We start from the raw sequence: 21,595 nt of genomic DNA, 5'->3' as shown, positions 1-21,595 counted from the left end.
TGGCAACCAGCACTAAGATCCTTGACCAGGTATTACGTAAACTGGGAGCTACCAAGGCCAATAACACATGTTCCCTTTTGCTACTGAGACTTCAGATGGTGAGTGCATAGGGCTCTGCCAGAGGTCTGGTGATACCGCAGGTCAACCCCCTCCCTCTGCCCACAGTGGGTATATGAGAGACCTTCCAGTACACCGCAGAAAACCTGGAGTGAGACTAGACTCCTCGCTCATGAACACCCATGTCCTGTTAGGTTTCTAAGTACAGATGATAACTCAGGCAAACAGATCCCTGTTTTAGGATGAGTCTTTACGGAAAATGATTTAAAACAATGCCCAAGTATATTCAGATTTCTATCTTTTGCCTACAGTCACCACAAACAGCAGTTGGCAATGAAAATAATTACGTACCCTGAAATGTCAACAGCCTCTCGGCACAGAAAAATAGAAATCAAATTGTTTAGACGAACAAATGCAGAGTTATCACTTGTTAATATGAGAAATGAAATGTTTTAACTATAAAAAACATCGCAGATGAAAGACCCAATTTGCAGGGTATTCTGTGAGAACCGCAAATTATCTTTCACAAGGACTACAGCTCATGAGGGGTAATTTGAAAACGTCTCATAGATTATTTTCAGCTGCTTATCGCTGCTGTCATGTTCATAAATTCCCCTCAACAAATGCCCTTCTACCATAGAGCCTTGCTGAGCAATCGCTGTGAACAAAATTCGTGTAGAGTATTGATAGTTTCTGAGAAAACCATCTAAAATACTGGTTTGTTTGTTTTTTTAAAATCATATTTAGTAGAACAGCATGACTATAGACTAGTGATTTTTGTTTTGCCAGAGATCACAAACTCACAACAGCCGGACCCAACAGATGTTGTAACTGTCTGAAGTGAGGCATATATAAAGTAAGTATGAAGAATATACCCTGCCACAGAAATTGTAGAGAAAGTGTCAAATCGATACCTGAAAAGTGTTTTTTTTTTAAAGATTTTATTTATTTATTTGACAGAGATCACAAGTAGGCAGAGAGGCAGGCAAAGAGAGAGTGGGAAGCAGGCTCCCCGCTGAGCAGAGCCCAATGCAGGGCTTGATCCCAGGACCCTGGGATCATGACCTGAGCTGAAGGCAGAGGCTTTAACCCACTGAGCCACCTAGGCGCCCCCAAAGCTTTTAAAACTAAGGCGAGTATCCCTGACTTGCAAGAAGAATGCTGTGCTTAAGATGTATAGAACACCAACAGACAACTTGGGTGTTTAATTTTTCCTTGCCAAAATGCAAGACTGAGAAGTGATTCACATGATTTCCTCCTGGAGGTTCATAAAAATCGAATCTCATTACCCGTGTTAACCAAGTTACCCCAGAAATAAGACACTATTGTCTTAGATCCTAAATGTCAAAGGAAGTGGACAAATCAGTTTCTAAAATAATCTGTCTGCAGCACACATTAATATGATCATACAACTGTTAGAAACCTATAACTTTCAATTGGAAATCAGGAAATAACTGTTTCTGGTTTGGTCAAACCCACCATTGCTAAATCCATTGCTAAATGTTATTGGACAGAAATCTACCAGCAAAAGATATTCTAAACCCTACATGGCATCACTGGGATGTGGTTTATATGCATAACTTTAGGGAACTATTTTGTTTTCTGTTTTGATGAAAATGCTTGCCTTTCTTTCTTTCTTTAATTGCAATGAAGTCTCAAAACCTCATTCCATTTGGAGTTGCAATGAAGTCTCAAAACCTCATTCCATTTGGAGAACCAGCTTCATGGTCTACCACTCTCCTTTCAGATTCTTTTTTTTTTTTTTTTAAAGATTATATTTATTTATTTAAGAGAGACAGAGAGAGCACAAGCGGGAGAGGCAGAAGGAGAGGGAATCTCAAGCAGACTTCCCTCTGAGTGTGGAGCCTGTTGTGGGGCTCGATGCCAGGACCCTGAGATCATGACCTGAGCCAAAACCAGAAGTCGGATACTTAACAAACTGTGCTACCCACAAGCCCCTTTCAGATTCTTAACTGGAATACCCACACATACTTTTGACTCCACTGATACTAAATATTCATTTAGATGGACAGGACGTCACTGAATTACAAAGGTCCATCAAGAAGACCCAGACAATTGGGCACTGAGAAAATCCCTCAAGAGCATTTAGTTCAGGCTTGGCAAATTTGGGACAGTGTGAGAACCAGCCTCCCTACCCACGTTAGACATTGCTAATAGGTTATGGCAAATTGATCTTCTGAGCCCAACTATGGCCTCAAAATCATTTCAGTTCTGTTTTCTGGGTTCCCAGTACCAACCAACTGGAGTTAACAATAAAGATTAAAACTATCTCTTACTCTGATATATTTCTATGTTTATTTTACAAAGAGAAGCATGGAAATGGAACAGGACTTTTCCAAAGTCATACAGGTAATTGGGTATAGGCTTGACAAGTGCAGCTGCAGGATAATACAAGAATAGTACAACCCCCTCCACCATTCTTCATGCATTCTGTGTGAACCGCAGTCTCAGGATTATGGCATTATTATATTAATTGTAATAACACATTCAATGTTTATTAAACACCCAATTTTGTGCCAGTATTTCCCCAAGTGTAATATTTTCATTTTTTCTAAGCCTCGTATTAACCAAATCATGTAGGTATTTCATGGCTACATTACAGAAGAAAGACAATCACTGGATTTGGGTTATGTGTTCAAGGTTGTGACACTAGTAAGTAGTGGAGTAGGAATTTGGATGTGGGTCTTTCTAAGGCCAACACCCAATAACACTTTATGGGATGTGACAGGTTTGAAGAAGTCAGAGTTGGGATCCTTTCCTAGCACTGCCAACACCTACCCTAAAATATGGCAGAGAAAAGAAACCCAACCACCAGCCAGTGTGTCACTGTCAGGACTCTGGTCTCACGAAGACACAGGAAACCAGATGAAAAGCCAAGAAAAATGAAGGTTCTTATATCACTCATGACCCTACTGAGCTGGTAAAGATGTTCTTAGAATGGGAAGAGTAGAAATTCAGCTGTACTCTCCTGCAGCTACTTGAGAAAATGATGAAATTGAGTACTGCCTATTAAGTAGCGTTTCTCATGAATACAAAGAAGAAAAAAAGTTATGAGGGTCTAGAAATTGGGAATGCTGCTCATATATCCAAGTCTCCAGGAGGGATGCCCACTAGCCAAAGAAGAGATATGACCATGAGATAGATGAGAGGAATGCAAAGGAAGAAAGTCTACACCACCCAGTCTTACTCTGGAGTCTTTCCTCTGAGACAGGGGACTCACAAACCAGAGGGAAACCATTTCCTCTCATGGAAGAAGTCTGCGGACATTTAACTCCTACAATATCTGCCATGAAGATCTTGCTGTATTCCTCCATGAGAGAGGAAGAATCTCAATAATAATAGCATATAATAGGATGATACAAGCAAGGGAGGACAGTAAGATAAGCATAGTTTAGAGGCTACAGTTTTTATCTACTGTTTCTTACAAGGAATGAAAACAACAGATAACTTTGGTTCACCTGAGTAGTCAGATCACATGGGATCTCTTACCCATCCTGCAATGCCACTCTAGATGGAAGACATTTAGACACTGGATGTTTGTTTAGAGGCTGTGCATATCAAGATAGTTTTCTATTTTAGCCTCCAAGGAGTAATCTGAAGTCAACGATAAGGGACACTTACGGGGAAGTCATTCATCTTGTTCAGTGGCAACCATCCCACATTGTAATGGTGGTGAAAATTAAGAAAGAAACCTAAATAGACCCTCCTAAAAGATATTAAAAGAGAGAGAGAGAGAGAACAAAGGCAGCACTGCCCACAAGATGCAGAAGAAGCATGAAATATCTATTTTAAAAACATACCCCAGTAAAATTTTTAAGTTTCTGATTAGATTTGGTGTCATTATACCCACTCACATTCCATTGGCAACAACAAGCATCTGGCTAAGTTCAGAGTTAAGGAAGCACAGAAGCATACAGCTCCAATAGGAAGGCACAGTGATTGACATGGCAATGGGCAAGGATATTAGGTCCCTTTATAAGAAAAAGGGGGTAAATAATTGCAAACAATCATAAAATACTAATGAATAATTAAAAAATGATGAATAATAGTAAATAATAAATAAAAATAAATACATAACTAAGTAGTAAATGAATAAAATAGACCACGGCCACCATCAGAGGTACAAAGGAACCATTGCAACATATTGAATCAGTGATACAGAATACCTAATAGAGAATATTAACTCCAGGAATATGGGAAGAAAGAAACCGAGCTGAAAGCAATAGATGATGATAGAAATGAAGGAGCAAATGTGAAGCACTAACATATGGATAATTAGTTTTCCTGATAAATAGATTAGAATTTATCAAAGAAGGAAAGAAAGTCTGAGGAGGTATCTTTTCTGAGCTAAAGAAAAACTCCAATTATATAGATAAAGAAAAGCTTCCTATAAGAGAGATTAATGAAAAAAAAATCTTATAAGTTAATCTAGCTTAGTGCTTGGTACATGAAAGTCTCAATCAGTGTATATTAGAAAAAAAAACATATAAACAAAATAAATAGATCCTGGTAAAAATTTTCAAGTTTTAAGGTACAAATTAAAAATTCTGGAATCCAGAAAGCAACCAAACAAATAAAAAATGAAACTTAACAAGGAACAAAACTAAGATTGCAGTTCTCAAATACATAATGGTTCAGGGAGCGTGCCACCTACACATGGCTTTTGAAGAAAAATGACTCAAGAGCTACTTTAATTGATTGAAGGACAAATTATGAAAAGCAAGAGGAAAGGGGAGGATGAGAAGGAGAGCAAGAAGATCTTAAAAACGTGGGAGACATGCCATTCAAGTGCCAGCGATAAGCACTAAAATCAGTTAAAGTCAGAGTTAAGTCTGAGTGATTTAGCTAATATGATTACAAAACAATGCAAAGTCAATAATTTGACACATGCTAAGCACCTTCTGCATGCCAGTCAATTTTCTAACTATCAGAGATGAAGCAGATAATAACAAATATAAAGTATATGCTCCATGGAACCTAACATCTCACAGAAGGAGAAGATAAAGACATATAAAATACATATCAGGTGGTGGAAAAGCAGGTGTATGGGGCACAGAGTACTGGAGACAATGGGAGAAGAAGAGTTTCTACTTGATACGTGGTGATCAGGAAATCCCTCTCATTAAACAGTTGAGCAGAATCTTGAAGGAAAAGATGGAGTCAGTGGTGAAGGTATCTAGAGGAAAACTGTCCCAGGGAGAAGGCACATCAGGTGCAAAGGCCCTGACATAGAAGTTTAATGCGCTTGAAGAACAAAAAAGGGCAGTGTGGCTGAGTGAGTAAAGGCGGAAGTAGAAAGAGCTGAGGTTACAGGGTAATGAGAAGTCGAATGATGTAGGACCCTGTGCATTGTGAGTTGACCTGTGGAGACAGCCACATGGCAAGGAAGTAAGGGAGGCTGCTGACCAACAACCCGTGAGGACTGACTGCTGCTCTGCCTCTCAGGAGTGAAAGTGGAAGCATTTCCTCTGTTTGTTGAGCCTTCAGATGAGACCACAGCTCCGACAACATTTTCACTGCAGCCCCATGAGAGACCCTGGCACAGTACTTGGACTGTAGCCTTTGTGAGGGACCCTGAATCTGAGGACTTATCTAAACTTGACCCAGATCCCTGACTCACAGAAACTGGGAGATAATGAATATTTGCAGTTTGGATTCCATAATGTAGAAGTTCTAGGTAGCATCAAAGAGAAGCACTTCACGGTGGATGAAACCTGTCTGGGGTGGGTTCTGGAGAGAATATGGGGTCGGGGTGGGGGGTGTGGGATGATCCTATAGGACAACAGAGCAAGAAATGCATGAGGCAAATAATTCAATAACAAAATAATTTTGGCTTTAAATCCTGACTGTATCAGTACAAATCTGGGAGTTGGTAGGAGTAAGTTAGTGGATCAAAAGCATAAGGAAGGACCATAAACTACAGATTCATTCCAAAATTTCTTTTCTTTCTTTCTTTCTTTTTTTCTTTTTTTTTTTTTTTGTTGTTGTTGTTGTTTAAAGACCATCGTATACTCCCATCTGCCTCAGCCTGTTCACATATAATTTGGTCTCGAAGTAGGAATGACAAGCTGGTCTCATGCAGAACTTTTTATCCAGAATAGAACCCAGGAGCTCAAGGTGGGCACAGACGTTGGGAGGCCATGGGAATGCCAAGTCTTTGACCAGCACTGTCCCTTGCCCACCATCAACTGGCCAAAGCATTTTTCATGAATAGGAGAATTCTCAGACTGACTGTCAGAGTATTTATACTCCCGCTGAGGACTCTGCTGATGCCTGTCCCTCTCTTCCGGGGAGGGGAGTTTCACATCAGCTCATTTATCCTCTGTGGGCACATCACTTCGCATGAGTCACATATATTCTAGTCTTAAACAAGATCAAGATCCCAACAAGGTCACTAGGAGATTTGCCTGGATAAAGGCCTCTAAATAAATCCCCAAATCTCTCATGAGCCATGCTGGGAAAAAAACAATCCCATAAACTGTTTTCCACCAAAGCATGTGAGGGCACTTCCAATGCTCTACCAAGCATTATGCTGATTACACTGTTCAGAGGTTTATAAACCAGAGCAAAGATTAAGTAAATCACTATCTTGACTGACAACGAAAGCATATATTTTTAGAAGGCTTGGGATCTTTGATTGGGATTTCTGTGTAACCGCATATACAAAAACATTAGGCACAACAGATAGGCACCTTCTGATAACATGAATCTCTGTCTTCAACATTTATTTACATAGCCTCTGATTTAAATATCCACTTCATTTTGATAAGATAAAAAGATGGTGAAATAAGTGAGTCAACAAATTAGTGTTTTATGTTTTGTTTTGTTTTTTTAAATAGATTATGGCATATTTTCATCAAAGCAGAAGTGGTGTGGACTTTCCTAGTTATTAGGGAAATGCAAATCACTTCATACCCACTAGGATGGCTAAAATCAAGAAGACAGCAGCAAGTACTGCTGAAGGTGTGGAAAAATTGGAACCCTTATACATTGCTGATGGGACTGTAAGATGATGTAGCCACTTTGGAAAACAGCTTGGTAGTTCTAGAAAATATCAAATACAGAGTTACCACATGACATCAAAATGCCACTCTTCGGTGTCTACTACCCAAGAGAAATGGAAATAGATAGCAACGCAAAAGCATGCAAATGAATGTTCATATCAACATTGGTAATAATAGCTAAAAAACGGGAACCCAAATGTCCATCAGCTGGTGAATGGATAAACAAAATGGTGTATGTACACATGATGGAATACCATTTGGCAGTAAAGAAACAAAGTATTGACATATACTATAATATGGACTGACCTTGAAAGCATTAAGCTAAGTGAAAGAAGCTAATCACACAAGGCCATGGTCTGTGTGTTTCCCTATATCTGCGAAGTCCAAAATAGGCAAATCCATAAAGACAGAAAGTAAATTTGTGGTATCCTGTGGCTGGGATAGGAAATAGGATATCAAGAATGAGAGTGTCTATGTACAAGGGGTTCTTTCTGGAATGTTGAAATTATTCTAAATTTATTTTATTTATTTATTTGAGAAACAGAGACAGCACAGCAGGGGTTGAAGCAGAGGGAGAGGGAGAGAGAGGCAGGCTCTGCACTGACGATGGAGCCCAATGCAAGGGTCCATCTCCCAATGGTGAGATCATAACCTGAGCTGAAACCAAGCGTCGGAGGCTTAACCAACTGAGCACTCCAGGCACCCTGAAATTGTTCTAAAATTAGATTGTGGTGATGGTTGCACAACTCTGTGAATACACTAAAGTCCAATAAATTGTATCCTTTACATGGGTGAATTTTATAGTGGGAAATATATCTCAATAAAACTATAAAAAAACAAAGCAAAATTGGCTGCAGCCCAGATGTGGTCCCATGGGCTATAGTTGGCCATCCTCTGCTCTGAGGCACAGGTACCTGAAAATGCATGTCTCAAAGTTTTGTGAAACATGTCAAGATAATGGAATGGAATTTCCTGTGCAAGTTTTCACAGAGAACAGCACGTGGCTGTTAAGTACGGGCGAGTGAGTAGTGGTGGGTGTAGCCAGCAGTACAACAGAAGCAACCGCAATGATAATTTAGCTGCTACTCATGGTCAAGCCCTTTATCTATATTTATAGCAAATTTATTTCTCTTGACAGGAATCCCCTTGACAGGGTTCCCTAAAACCAGATAGAACCTGGGTGTAAGTTATTCCCCATTATTGGTAAATCTCTGCCCTTGTCTGTGATGATAAAACTAATCTCCCTCTTCAAAAACGAGGTTGCTTTAGAAACCCAACTGAAGCCCCCATCAACCTCATTTTATAAGAGAGGTGAAAAGGCCCTGGGCTCACTTCCAAAGCCTTAGTTCACGTTGGCTTTAATGCCCAACTCACACCCTGACCTCGAAGAGAGGAGTCTCAACTTGCTGATTCAGAATGCACAAGCCGGGCATGAGGACTTGTTATCTGAAAATTCTGCCACTGATTTTTGGGTGGAGGATACGCTGGAGCTTTTGATAAGGTTTATAAAAGGACAGCGACTCCTGGCAGTGAGTATCCTGGGGAGTTAGCACACCGGGATCCGGTTTCTCAAAACTCTGGGCTATTTTTATTCCTGGAACAGGAATCCTTACCGTGCCCCCCCTCCCTGCCTACGGTGGTATGCGGAGCAGCTGTTCTATGTGGCGACTTGAAATACAGCACAATTGGCAGCCCCACCATTAACCCATTTCTGTGATGTTTGCTATTGTCAGTCATACTGGCTTAGACCTCTTTGTGCTCTTGCATTGTTGCTATTTGTCAGCTTAAAAAAAAAAAAAGCAGAAAACCAAATACCAAACACATAAAAAGCCTCACCTCGTAGCTGACATTTAGAACACAGACCTGCCTTGGGTGCCCCACCTCTCCCTGGGTCATCTGCCAACCTGCCTGTTGGTCCTGCTTCAAGATCGCACTAAATACCCCTGACACCTGAGATGCTCATCTGTGTCTCACAGCACCCACCTGGAACGTGGCTACAACATGCAGGAGAGATCTCACTCAAGATTCTTGAAGTGGTTCCGTCTGCCTGGAATGCCCTTCCCACGGATCTGGGCATGGGGGCTGCATCTCACCCCCTGCAACGCGCTGCTCAGGTCAGGCCTTCCCTGACCTGCCCCAACCTTCCCAGGCTGGAGAGGCACAGCTCCACCACACAGCCAAACAGACATGGGTGAAGTAGAGCACGCATCTCTGCCTTTGCCACAGCCAGCATCACCTCCTCTCTTTACCCTTATCTGTTTTCTTCTTTAAGATTTTAAAAATTTACTTACTCATTTGCGCGTGCGAGAGAGAGAGAGAGAGAGAGAGAGAGCGAGCGCGCATGCGTAGGGGGGCGGGCCTGAGGGCGAAGCGGACTCCCCTGCTGAGCAGGGAGCCTGATGGAGGACTCCATCCCACCACTCCGAGATCATGATTGGAGCTGAAGGCAGAAGCTTCACTGGTTGAGCCATTAGACGCCCTAACACGGTCAATTTTTTAAAGTATTTACCACTCTGAGGCCCTTCTTCTCGCCCCCCTCCTCCCATTTCTCCCATCCGGGCAATACGTGTCTGTTTCTGTGCATCCCGCACAAACGGAGCTCTCCATTGGCAGCAGCTGGGTCTTTCTCAGTGTTTTCGGGGAGTGCTGTGGCCTTTGAGTGGGAGGATTCTTCGCTGGGCAGCTGTCACCCCAGCCTCCAGGTGCGACGCCATGCCAACAGCGCCCTGCTAGTGTATCAGCCAACAACCCTCCAGACACTCGGCAATGACCTCGAGGGTGCTTGTTCCCAGCTATGTCCCCAGCACTAGGTCCACAGTACGTGCTAGATTTACATGTATTGAAAGATTTAATTACAGAATGAAGAAATGGAACAAGATTTTTTTTTTTTTATAAATGGGCCTATAAGGGAAAACATTTTGAATCTGAATTTTTTTTTTTTAAAGATTTTATTTGTTTATTTGACAGACAAAGATCACAAGTAGGCAGAGGCAGACTTGGGGGCGGGGGGTAGGGGGCAGCAGGCTCCCTGCTGAGCAGAGAGCCCAATATGGGGCTCCATCCCAAAACCCTGAGATAATGACCTGAGCTGAATGCAGAGGCTTTAACCCACTGAGCTAACTCCTTGAATTTGAATTTGAATTTGAAAGTGCTAAAAGTTGGAGTTTGCCTATCGTTTTCTCAATTTCTCCCCTACTGACATTTTGGGCCAGATAATTCTTCATGTTTTCAGGGTCTGTCCTGTGTCTTATAGGATGTTTAACAGAATCCCCGACGTCTAGCCACTAGATGCCAGTAGCATCCCCTCTTACCCAGTTGGAACAAAAATGTTGCCCCGGGCTACCAAATGTCCCCTGGGTGGGATGGAATTGCCCCTGGTGGAGAACTACTGGTTTAATGAGTAAGTATTCATTTTTGCCAAGATGAAATACTCCTATTGCTCAGATCTGACAAACTAGAAGCTTAGCCACGCAGATTAACAAGTATGCAGTAATTCCTGCCATACTAGTTAGCTAGTATGCCCCAAATACGTGAAATGCCACCAAAGGAATATTATTAATCTGATGACTTGCCTACAACATCTTGCCAACCATTATTCACCCATTTCTAATGAAAGGTTCATATTAAGCAGTAGACTCAGTTTAAATATCACATACCTGACAATAGCTAGTGGCCCACAGTGTTCATCTGTTCCCTAATTAGCTGGTTAAAGTGAGATCTGTCCTAACATCAAGCATTCCCCTTCACTGAACTGCCTAGAATTATGCAAATGAGGCCACATCACCCCATTTTCAAATTCCCCCCAATGAATGGATTTAATGTCTTTCTTTTTATTTTTTTAAATATTTTTTATATATTTTTTTATATTTTTATGTTTCTTTTTATTTTTTAGCATGTTTCTTTTGAAGAAACAGACTGGCATATCAGAGCTCCCCCAAATTTACAAAAAATAATTGAATTTTACACTTTAAATAGGTGAATTTTTGGTGTGTAAATCACATCTCAAAAAAATCTGCTTCAAAAAAAATTGCTTCCCGGGACGCCTGGGTGGCTCAGTTGGTTGGACGACTGCCTTCGGCTCAGGTCATGATCCCGGAGTCCCGGGATCGAGTCCCACATCGGGCTCCCAGCTCCATGGGGAGTCTGCTTCTCTCTCTGACCTTCTCCTCGCTCATGCTCTCTTTCACTGTCTCTCTCTCAATAAATAAATAAAATCTTAAAAAAAAATTGCTTCTGTAGGAAAACAATGCCTCTAGGGTCTCTCTAGGGTCTCTCATAGGCTTTTTTCTTTTTTTTTTTTTTTTCACTGCTGATGAGATTAGCTATCCTAAGCATCCCTTCAACACTCAGACCTCAGAAAAGACATTTACTGATGCAGAGATAACTACTGGGCCAGCACAGCTGCCATTAGGTTAGGGCACTATACAGTTCTTCTATTCCTTAAAATATCCATAGTGGTCTGTGTCCGATTACTAGGGCATGGATTGGAGTTGTAGCTGCTGACTGTGCCTCTTAGAGTTTTTGTCAAATACTGTGTTCCCCTTGTCTGGACAGTACAATTCGCACTTACGTACCTACACAGGACAGAAGAAAATGAAGCCCATCTCCTGTGAGTTATTTATTCTGCCACAATCTTTGACAATTTTGTCACATATCAATCTTTGTGCTTAGTACTGGGAATACAAAGATAATCGCGAGTGCCCTTGCCTTTGGAGAGTTTTTAAATTTTACTTAAGAAATCCACCTGGAACACTTGTAGAAGAGGTTCTAGATTCTGATATGCTAAAATTTACATTGTAAAGCAAATGCAAAAAAAATCGAAATTTATTATCTGTTATTTAAAAAATCCTGAAATCTGAACTTCATTAGGGAAAACCGAGATGCTGTATTGTGTATTTGTCAGAGTGAGTCCAGAAGGAGAACGGGGGGTGGGGGGTGGACAAATGATCCAAGGAGGGGAGAAGTTCCCCGCACAGTTCCACCTTCCCTGGGGACTCAGGTCTTCCCTCTGTGCATCTCTTTTTCTCTCCATGTCATTTCTGTCCTCTCGTGGTAGAAGCAGTCTTTGGTCCATAGGGCCCAGTCTCCCCATTAAGAGCATGGTAGAGAATTAACACATGATCTACATGACTTATGGAACTCAAGTCCATAATAACTAAGTGAGGGCAGAACAGGTTTCTACAAGTTCAATTCATTTTATAAAATTCTTATTGAAGATCACACCACCGTGCCTCGGGCACTCTATAGGGTTCTGTTTTGAGTGACGGGAGAGGAAAAGAGCGAAGTCTTTGACTTCTGCGACCTTCTGGATAATTGTCCAGCTTTTCTATTCACCTGCCCTTTGTGGACATGGCTTTAAAAATAACTGCTATTTTACAGGTCTCTAGGGGAGGAAGGGAATGGCATTGTGGAGCCTGGTTCTTGAACTTGAGTATATCTAGAGCTCCTGGTAAAAGAAGGGGATCGGGAAATAGTGATAAATGAGTCAATGAATATGCTGCCTACTTGAAGATAAAAATAGGTCACGCCAAATCCTAGCATTTTTGTACTTTTTCATATTCTAATTTTTTTTTTTCATTTTATCCCCAAATCAAGCCAGAGTAAGGTGAGGGAGGCAATGATCCTGATCTTATTTTAGATAGACCTTCAGAGACCCCAGACCACACATTTAGCTGGTGACAGAGGGAGAGACAAACCTATGTGGACTTTATAGTCTGAAGTTTGTGTTCCTAGTAACAACATAAAAATGAATGAGGGGCCTGGCACTCACAGAAAGTTCCAGGGTTCTGGAGAGATTTGGTAGGCCAAAGAGAAAGTCCTACCACCTCTTCCATTGCAGTGGGAAAGCCATTAAGAAAATCCAGCACACTAGTGGCAGCTGGAAAGCTGGCAGGTCCCTCAAGAGAAGGACTGCAAGCAACGTCCTCGGCCAAGAAGATGGATGGGGCCCATTTATGCACCAAAGGCTGACGCACAGATGGCATCCTGCCCAGTTGGACTGCCCTTTCTTCAAAGATGTCATTGACAGATGAGTATCTACATGTTTTTGTTTAAAAAAAAGACAACAAGAAAAAACGAGAGAAAGAAAGGAAAAAAAAGAATAAAGCAGAAACAAAACAAAACAAGCAACTCTTTCAGTCCCAAACACACACACACAGAGCCAATGAACACGAGAATGCCAGATCAGGCCTGAGAGAAGCACAGGCCTTTCAAAGTCATCCTTGATACCTGTTTGCAAAGTTGTACACCTTTCCTTCCAGAGACATTTCGATTTAACACAAGGATTTCATTGAAACCCCAAATTACTGCCAGTTGGCTATTTTCCCTCTGCTGTGGGAGGCACACTGGTGGGGGCAAGCCTGCTCACATATTCAGCTTCCCTTGCCAAAACAAGGCTTCTTCCCCAATTAAAATGACCTTTTTTTTTTTATTTTAGAGGAGTAAACAATGTCTACTTAACTTGAGGAAAATACACAGAAGAAAGTTACTGAACCTAATCACACAGTGACATGATGGGTGAGTCAGAGTCAACAGCATCTGCGGGGAGAGCTGGAGAGGCCACTCTGCTCTTGGAGACGGAAGGGTCCTCCTCAGGTCATTGCCTTCATGGTGCCGCATCCCCAGCGGCCTTCAAGAGCAGACCGATCAAATCTGTTTTACTTACGTCTACCAAACATACTCTTCAAAAGAAGGTTAATCACCACCAGTTTTGAAAGCTAAGTATTAAACACAGTTCCTTGGGTAACCTTGCTTCTTTGTCTTGCTCTATAATTATCTTCTGAAGATGGGGACCGGCTGATGCACACTGAGTAGCAGTAAACAGCAGGATCTCTCTTCCACCCACTCACGGTTGGCCAAAGCATGTCTCAGGACCTGCCTGTGGTCTCTGGGCAGCCATATCACTCCACAGTAGACCAGTTTAGATCAGCAAACCATCTGGAAAACTCATGTTCTCCTCCACACTACATGCACAGTACCAGGCCGAGTTCCCATTTCACCCATACTCAGCCAGACATTTATGAAATAATAGGTGTTTGGAAACATTTGAGCTGGGTTTGCCAGCCTGGACTGGGGTGGCTGGGCTGGGCACGGTGATCTTACGGCCCACACAGAACATTCTTCACGATGACTGAATCAGAAATCTAACGAAAATGTTTTCAGTAAATTCCAAACAGACGCATAGTCACTTTGGTCAGACCATGTCTTTGACAGCTGCTGCGGGAGTGGCCCCAATCCAAGGAGATAACAAGCCTCCAGAACGAGCTGGAAGGGTCACCCTAGGGGTAAGCAAGGCTCACCTCCTTTGAGCAAAAGTAAACCCTACTGAGTTCGATGACCCCATCTCCTACTTTCTTCTTCAAGGAGATGCTAGGTGACAAAATCTGAAGACAGCTGCCGTGAATCCCCAGAGTCCTTACCTCCTGGCTGATTAGTTACAGGTCTGTCTAGTTCAAGAGGCTATACAAGTCAGATACGTAAGACCGTCTTCCTTCCCCTATCCAACAAGCCAGGAATACCCAGGGCAACTGCCCCCAGCTCTTTCAATCCCTACTAATACAATTAGGATGCGTAGGCTAAGTCAGAAATAAAGTGGGGAAAAGAGCCCAGTGTTTCCCAGCCAGAGAACAACCACTTCAAACATGTCTGCTCCATTCGTAGTCCTTCCCACAAATATTCACAGTGTGCAAAGACACAATATCTGATGTTCAATGTCCCCCTACAGTACAGCTCATTCAGGGAGGCTTCCCAGAAATGGAACAACTCCCTTTAGTAAATCGAACCAGCATCACGATGGTGCTTGGAGGGTCTTGCCCATCCCGTCCACCAACCAATGGCTCCACCAATGTCAGAAATAGACGATGCGCCGGACAAACTTACAGACTCCATTTTTGTCATCAGCTGTCCTCCAAGGAACACTTGGGGGCAGTTTCAGACCCTAGGTCAGTCAGTCAGACCCTAGGTCCGACTTTTGGTCAGGCCAAAAGGTCAGCAACGAAAGCCCCAGCCACCACAGACATCTACTGCCACCCTTGAGAGTGAAAGAGATGGCAAAAGCCAGAGACAGGATTTCTTTGACAACTCAAGACTACCTCATGAAACATTTCAGCTTTCTCCTGGTCCCAAACCTGGCGCTTGAATATACATCTAACTCCAATTCCTTAGCAGGAGGAGAGGGGTGAAAATCTCGGGCTCTCCACAGAAGGCACATTTCAGCTCTGGAGCTTACTTTAAACGAGCATGCTGCCTACGTCCAAGAAATTCTCCTCTGTGTGTACCAACAGTTTCTTACTGGCTCAGAGTTGAAGGGGAAGGGTGCTGGGAAAGATTCCCGTGGTTCCATCCAACACAGTCAGCTGTCAGAACCTGGAGTTGTAATGATGACACCAAGCTAAGAAAGAAATAATTTTTCATTTTTGTTTCCTTTCAAAACTTACTCTGTGAAGAATGGACACACCGTGTAGAAGCAGTTGATTGGCCAGATTGAATGGAGGCCATGCTTATTAAATTAATTGACTAAAATCCATCCTTTACCTGCCACCACAGGAGATTTCCGTTCATCCAGGAGCTGGATGGAGGTACTCGCTGTCACCACGTTGCTTTTGTTGACGATTCCTGAAAGAAGAGAAACCATCACGACAAAACAAGAGAGAGTCGCGTGCACAGGTTAAGAGGATAATCCTATTGGCCTATGGTCACCAACTCAGCAGAGGGTACTGGTGCTTGGTTCCCAGAACCCAGAGTAGACCAACTCTGTGAGGCCACAGGTGCTGCGGAGACAGTCTTTTCAGTTAGGGGAATTGGTGTACCGAGTTCTGACCACTGCAGTGGGTGGGGATGTCCAGCCTCTTTACATCAAAATTATTACTCACCCTTGGAGGGAACACATCTTTTTATGATTTGTGGTTCCTAATTACAGTGTTTACTCTTGTCAGTGACATATTTACACTGCTTCTCTGAATACAGCCGTGGAGGGCTCCATGAGATAAGGTTTTGAAATGGTTCCACGCGTCGGGAACTTCAGCTCTCATTTGTTGGTTATGACTTTACTGACTTATAAAATTCTAATTTCAAGCTCAGTTTTTTTTTCTTAGCAAAACCCATTCCAATCAGAGATAGACTCAGAATGGCATCCCCGTTTCCAACTTTTATTAATGTGGTAATAATATGGCATTACTACTAAGAGATTTTCATTTACTAACAATGATGCTAATACCCATAAATTAAAAGACACTGAGCAGAAATCTCAAACCTTCTGGGTTAATCATTGTTAGTACAATGCTTGCCTTATAAAAGGTTTTGAGGAATGGGATCCAGTTGAATTGGGAAACAGGGAGAAGGCAGACCTGAATCTGAATATACTTATGACCAAAGCAATTGAGAATTTTCTCCTGGCTCAAGTCTAAGTAGTAATAAAGACTAGTTTCTTTTCCAGTGCATACAGGTAATCAAGACACAGTAGAAAATCTCTTTAAAAAATGAGGAAGAGCCCCACCACAACACTTGAACTTAATGTTTAGCATCCTCTCCAAATCCAAAGGAAGAATGAAATCTCCTAAGGTAAGTCATCCTTAACTTTACCATGAACAAGGAAAAGTCCTCTTGATTATAGGATTTCATTGAAAGTTCAATGAAAATCCCACTTGCCGAAAACCAACTCTACACCAGTCCCAATTAACCAGAATTTGTTTTACTCAGATGTAAGTTTCTATAGGGAAAATGGTGAAAAGTAACAAAGCAAATATACACAGGGGATGATTGCTCATAGCTCTGATTTCCCAAGGCTCCTTCTCCCTGTCCAGCTTGGAGCAAAACCCATCCTGTGAGAAAAAAGGATAACTTGATGATTCCAACCCAATTCTAGCAAGTCAAGTTCTATTTTCTTCTTAGAAGACCAAGAAAGAGAAAGCATCATGACATTACATGATAAAAGAAGACCTGGATAGGTTTGCAGCAGAATGAGAAAGTTCACTGTCTCCCAGTTGATATTTTTTACAATAAAGCATCATACAAACAAACACAAAGAAAGAGCTTTAGTCACCTGGACATTTGTCTATGAGAACACACACGTGTGTGGGTGTGGATACAAAGGAGTAGACTCCAAGAATCTCGATCCTGGAAAGAATCCAAGATAATCGCTTCTAAAATTACACCTGCTCAGGGAATTTCTACAGTAACATTTAGCCTTTCCTTGACCAGCTTCATTAATGACCCTCTTCCTAATGAGTCTATTCACCTAATTATTTGAGAACTTTGGTCAACATGTCTTCCGCAAACTTTTTGAAAGTGCTCTTTCTGAAGATGTGTTCATTCATGGAAATGAGCGACATTAAGAATCAGGGAGCGGACTTCGACACGAAGCACTAGAGAACCCCCCATTAGGGTTGATTTAGGAATGTTTGCAGAAGACTAAGTTGAGAGGCTCTAAGATAAAACATAAGTATAGTTTGAACAGTCCAAAGCAACCCAAGCTTATAGAATTAGGTCTTATCCACCTCCAAAGTTAACTACAAAGCATAGTCAGAGTCTTAAAGAAAATGGGCACCAAAAAGTATCAGCTATGAGAGATAAGAAAAAGCCAAGGGCAATTAAAAACTATTTTCAGTTTGTTTTGCTTCTCAACCTGGTTGAAATAAGATGGTGTTCAGTTCTTTTTTGGAGGGAGGCAACCTTAATTTTTTTTTTAATATTATAAAATCTCAGGACTAGAAAAATCACTGGCTACGTGCTTTTCCTTGGTCGTAACCCTCTGTCAGGAGAGCACAAGGCTACACACACACACAATCTCTAACCCTTCCCTTCTGCATGTGGATCTGAATCAATTTAGTTTCTGATGGGGGAATTGTGGGCCTCCAAAGTAGTGTGACTCACTGAAGGTTCTGGCAAAGGATGTTATGCCTCCTTGAATCTTCTCTAAGTGGGGCCATAACAACATTAAAAAAAATCTACTGAGATGTCTGTACTCCAATTCCACACAGTAAAAAAATACCCGTCCTACTTCCTGAAACAGTTTTTGCACACTCTAGTTAAGCAAAAGCTCCATTTTACTTGGGGTCGTTATACTTATGGGACAGGTCGATGGTTCACTGCTTGGCCAATATTCAGCATTCACTGTCAAGACAGAACTTGCCTCGCTCCAGCATTCAGACAGCTCCCCTACACCCTGCATGCAATGCCTGGGTCAGCAGGACCAGACAGACAGACACCCCCACCTCCAACAAGGACACCCACCTGTGCTGAATGGGATGGAGTAGACGAAACTCCCAGGAATTTGCTCAGCAGCTCTTCGGTACCAGAGAGGGAAATGGTCTGCATTAAAAATGTTCTCCTTGTCTCCAGCTTTCAGGAAGTCCCTTGAAATGGAAAGGAATAAGAACACATCAGAAAGCCACAGATAACCCAATTTAAAGATGAGCAATGTACCTGCATAAACAATTTTCCCCAAAAGACATACCAGTGGCCAACAGATACACAAAAAGATGCTCAACACCACTGGCCATTAGGGAAATGTAAATCAAAAGCACAGTGAGATATCACCTCCCACCGGTTCGGACACTGTCATCAAAAAATAAGGGATAGCAAGTGTTGGCAAAGGCAAGAGAAAAGGGAACCCTTGTGCACTGTTGGTGGGAATGGAAACTGGAGCAGCTACTGTGGAGAATAGTATGGAGGATCCTCAAAAACTTAAAAATAAGACTACCGTCGGACCCAGCCATTCTGTTGCTGGGAATATGTGCAAAGGAAACAAGAACACTTACTCAAAATGATATTTGCTGCTTACTGCAGCATAATTTACAACAGCCAAGATAGGGAAACAGTCTAAGTGTCCATTGATGGATGAATGGAAAGAGAAATGGTGGTACAAATACACTCAATGGAATATTACTCAGCCATAAAAAATGATAGAGTTCTACCATGTGCAACAACACGGATGGAACTTGAAAGTATGACGTGAAATAATCAGACACACAAAGACAAATCCTGTATGAGCTCACTTATACGTGGAAATGGAACACAAAGAAACACAAACAAACAAACAAACAATACCCCCCCCCCCAAACTCAGAAAAAGAGATCAGAGTTGTGGTCACCAGAGGCTGGCAGTGGGGGCAAGGGGAATTAGAGGATGGTGGTGAGAAGGTCCAAACGTCCAGGGATAATGCAGGTGGGTCCTTAAGGCTCTCATGACACAAGGAGACTACAGCTAACACGGCAGCAGGACCCACAGTCAAGGTGTGAAGAGACGAAATCCTAAGAGTTCTCGTCACAGGGGGATTTTTCTCCTGTTTGTTAATTTATCTTCATGAGATATGTTAAATCAACCTACTGGGGTGATCATTTTACCATATACATAACCCAAACCATCATGCTGTACATCTGAAGGTTTTACAGTTGTGTTTGCCAATTATTTCTCAATAAAACTGGAAGAGAGGAAAGGGAAGGGAAGGGGAGGAGGAGGGGGAGGAGTTGGGGTGAGGATCCTGGCATCACTCAACGAGGAAAAGCCAGATGCCAACGCGTCCCAGTCACCTTTTTTTGGGTAAAAATGGTGTAGGCTTCCAGAACCCCAGCCTGCCTTTCCCAGTGCAGAGGGAACCTTACACCATGCACCCCAAATTACCCAAATGCCTTGTAGAACTCCAGCAATCAGACTGCCAGCGGGGGAAATGATTTTTCCTAGTATATCTAGTGAATGGACGATCTTAGCATCTAAAACAAGCAAACAATCAAAGCCTCCAGAAATCATATCCAAAGATAAAGGAATTCAGAAAGCTCTGTCTTGCCTTAAAATTCACACGTGATCACATATCCTTGGGAAGAGCAACCTCTTAAGTAGATTTTTTACTTTTCTTAGAAAAAGTGTAACAGAGGTAGGAGTTGGCCGTGTAGAGATCTTTGCCCTCTTCCTTCCTCCCTGACCTACTCTCCAGACACACATACCGTAGGACTCAGGGGAGGAAGGTCTGCCTGGCTAGCTCACAGTCCGCAGAGGGCTTGCAGGAAGGGAGAACAATCAGGGGACAGTGTGTGTGCAGGGAAGAGACCACTCATGAAATCAGAAATGGCACTACTTTCTATCTAGCATTTCGCAGTGCGGAGTTGGATCCCACAGACAAGGGAGACAAATACTCAACTATTCTACATTGTTACAGCATGGCTGAATTTATATGCTAAGTTACAATTATTTGGTTCTTGGAAACTACTTGAATTGGCTTCTGATTCAGGAAAGCTTTCTGTAGTTTTAGGGTATGGCCAAAGAGTGGTCCCTTGATCTTTTCCTAAGATGCAAAGCTCACTCCCAGAAGAAACCCATACCATTGGAGGCCACCCTTAAAGTTCTTAGCATGGACGTATGCCTTGTTTTAACTTGCACTACAATGTCCTAATTCCTCTCTAAGGATAGAGACCTTATTTTTCTTGACATTGCCAGGGCCTGGCACTCATCAGACACTCATCGTATGCTTAATGATCACATGATAAGTCAAATCTCATATTCTTTTTTTTTTTAAGATTATTTATTTATTTATTTGACAGAGAGAGATCACAAGTAGCAAAGAGGCAGGCAAAGAGAGGAGAGGAGGAAGCAGGCTCCCTGCTGAGCAGAGAGCCCGATGCGGGACTCAATCCCAGGACCCTGAGATCATGACCTGGGCCGAAGGCAGCGGCTTAGCCCACTGAGCCACCCAGGCGCCCCAAATCTCATATTCTGATACGATCTCCTCAAGTATTCAAAGTGGTCCGCGACATCTTTTCTAAACAGGATTTCTCAATTCTTTCAAATTTCCTCGTCCGGATGGCCATGTTCCCATGTAAAGGTTCTCTGCTGTCATTCAGAAGACCATTTGTGGAGTCGTGAGCGGGGCTGAGATGGTGCACAGACCTGAATTATTCTGACTGTGGGGCATGGGAAGTCCCAGGACTGAGGTTATAGACCAGCTCCCCCTGGCATGGATCCATTCAGTGGTAATGCTTTCTGATCCTAAAAGCCATAAGACTCACAAACCCTGAAATGTAAGCTTTTGCATTTTTTTTTTTCTTTACACATGAGATTCTTCCTAAACCTGACTTGGACAGGTGTGTGAAGGAGATTCTACTGCCCAGCCCCGGGAAGAAGGGACAGCCGCCTCCCACACCGCACCATGCATTTTCACTTGCGATGGTCCTGTTCAATGACGGGATACATACAACCGCGGGGAGGAAGACACGCTTCTCATTCAGCAGTTAACGGTGCTACACGGAGCCCTTTTCCAGGCCCGGAAGGTGGGAAAATAGACTGATGGGCACATTTGAGGACAGGAGGTGATAGGCTTAGAACACTGCATAATGAGGGCCCAGTGCTTGCTGCCCACGACCAGCCCCTGCTTGCACCCAGGGAGGCCAGTGGGAGTCTGCATTGTTCCATCTCCATTGGCTTTGGTGTTAACAGCAGAGGGTCTGGTTGCCAGGAAACCTTGCGGGTTCCTGACAAGTACCAAGCAGTGATTCCTCTGGGGAGGAGAAAAGCCTACTTCTGGA

General features: G+C 42.6%; 1 protein-coding gene across 1 annotated transcript in view; it reads right to left on the bottom strand.

Moving 5' to 3' along the window:
• CACNA2D3 (calcium voltage-gated channel auxiliary subunit alpha2delta 3) overlaps window positions 1-21,595 on the bottom strand; it is an 858,873-nt gene that overhangs the window by 146,264 nt on the left and 691,014 nt on the right. Inside the window, exons 26-27 of the mRNA XM_059389977.1 lie at window positions 18,312-18,433; window positions 15,615-15,695 (exon numbers count right to left, since the gene is read on the bottom strand). Coding sequence (XP_059245960.1) covers window positions 15,615-15,695; window positions 18,312-18,433 — 203 coding nt within the window. The remainder of the gene's footprint in view (window positions 1-15,614; window positions 15,696-18,311; window positions 18,434-21,595) is intronic.

Source organism: Mustela nigripes, chromosome 2 (genome assembly GCF_022355385.1).
Source record: "Mustela nigripes isolate SB6536 chromosome 2, MUSNIG.SB6536, whole genome shotgun sequence".
NCBI lineage: Eukaryota > Metazoa > Chordata > Mammalia > Carnivora > Mustelidae > Mustela > Mustela nigripes.
The sequence above is the reverse complement of the archived record's forward strand: the minus strand, read 5'-3'. Positions and strand labels throughout refer to the sequence as shown.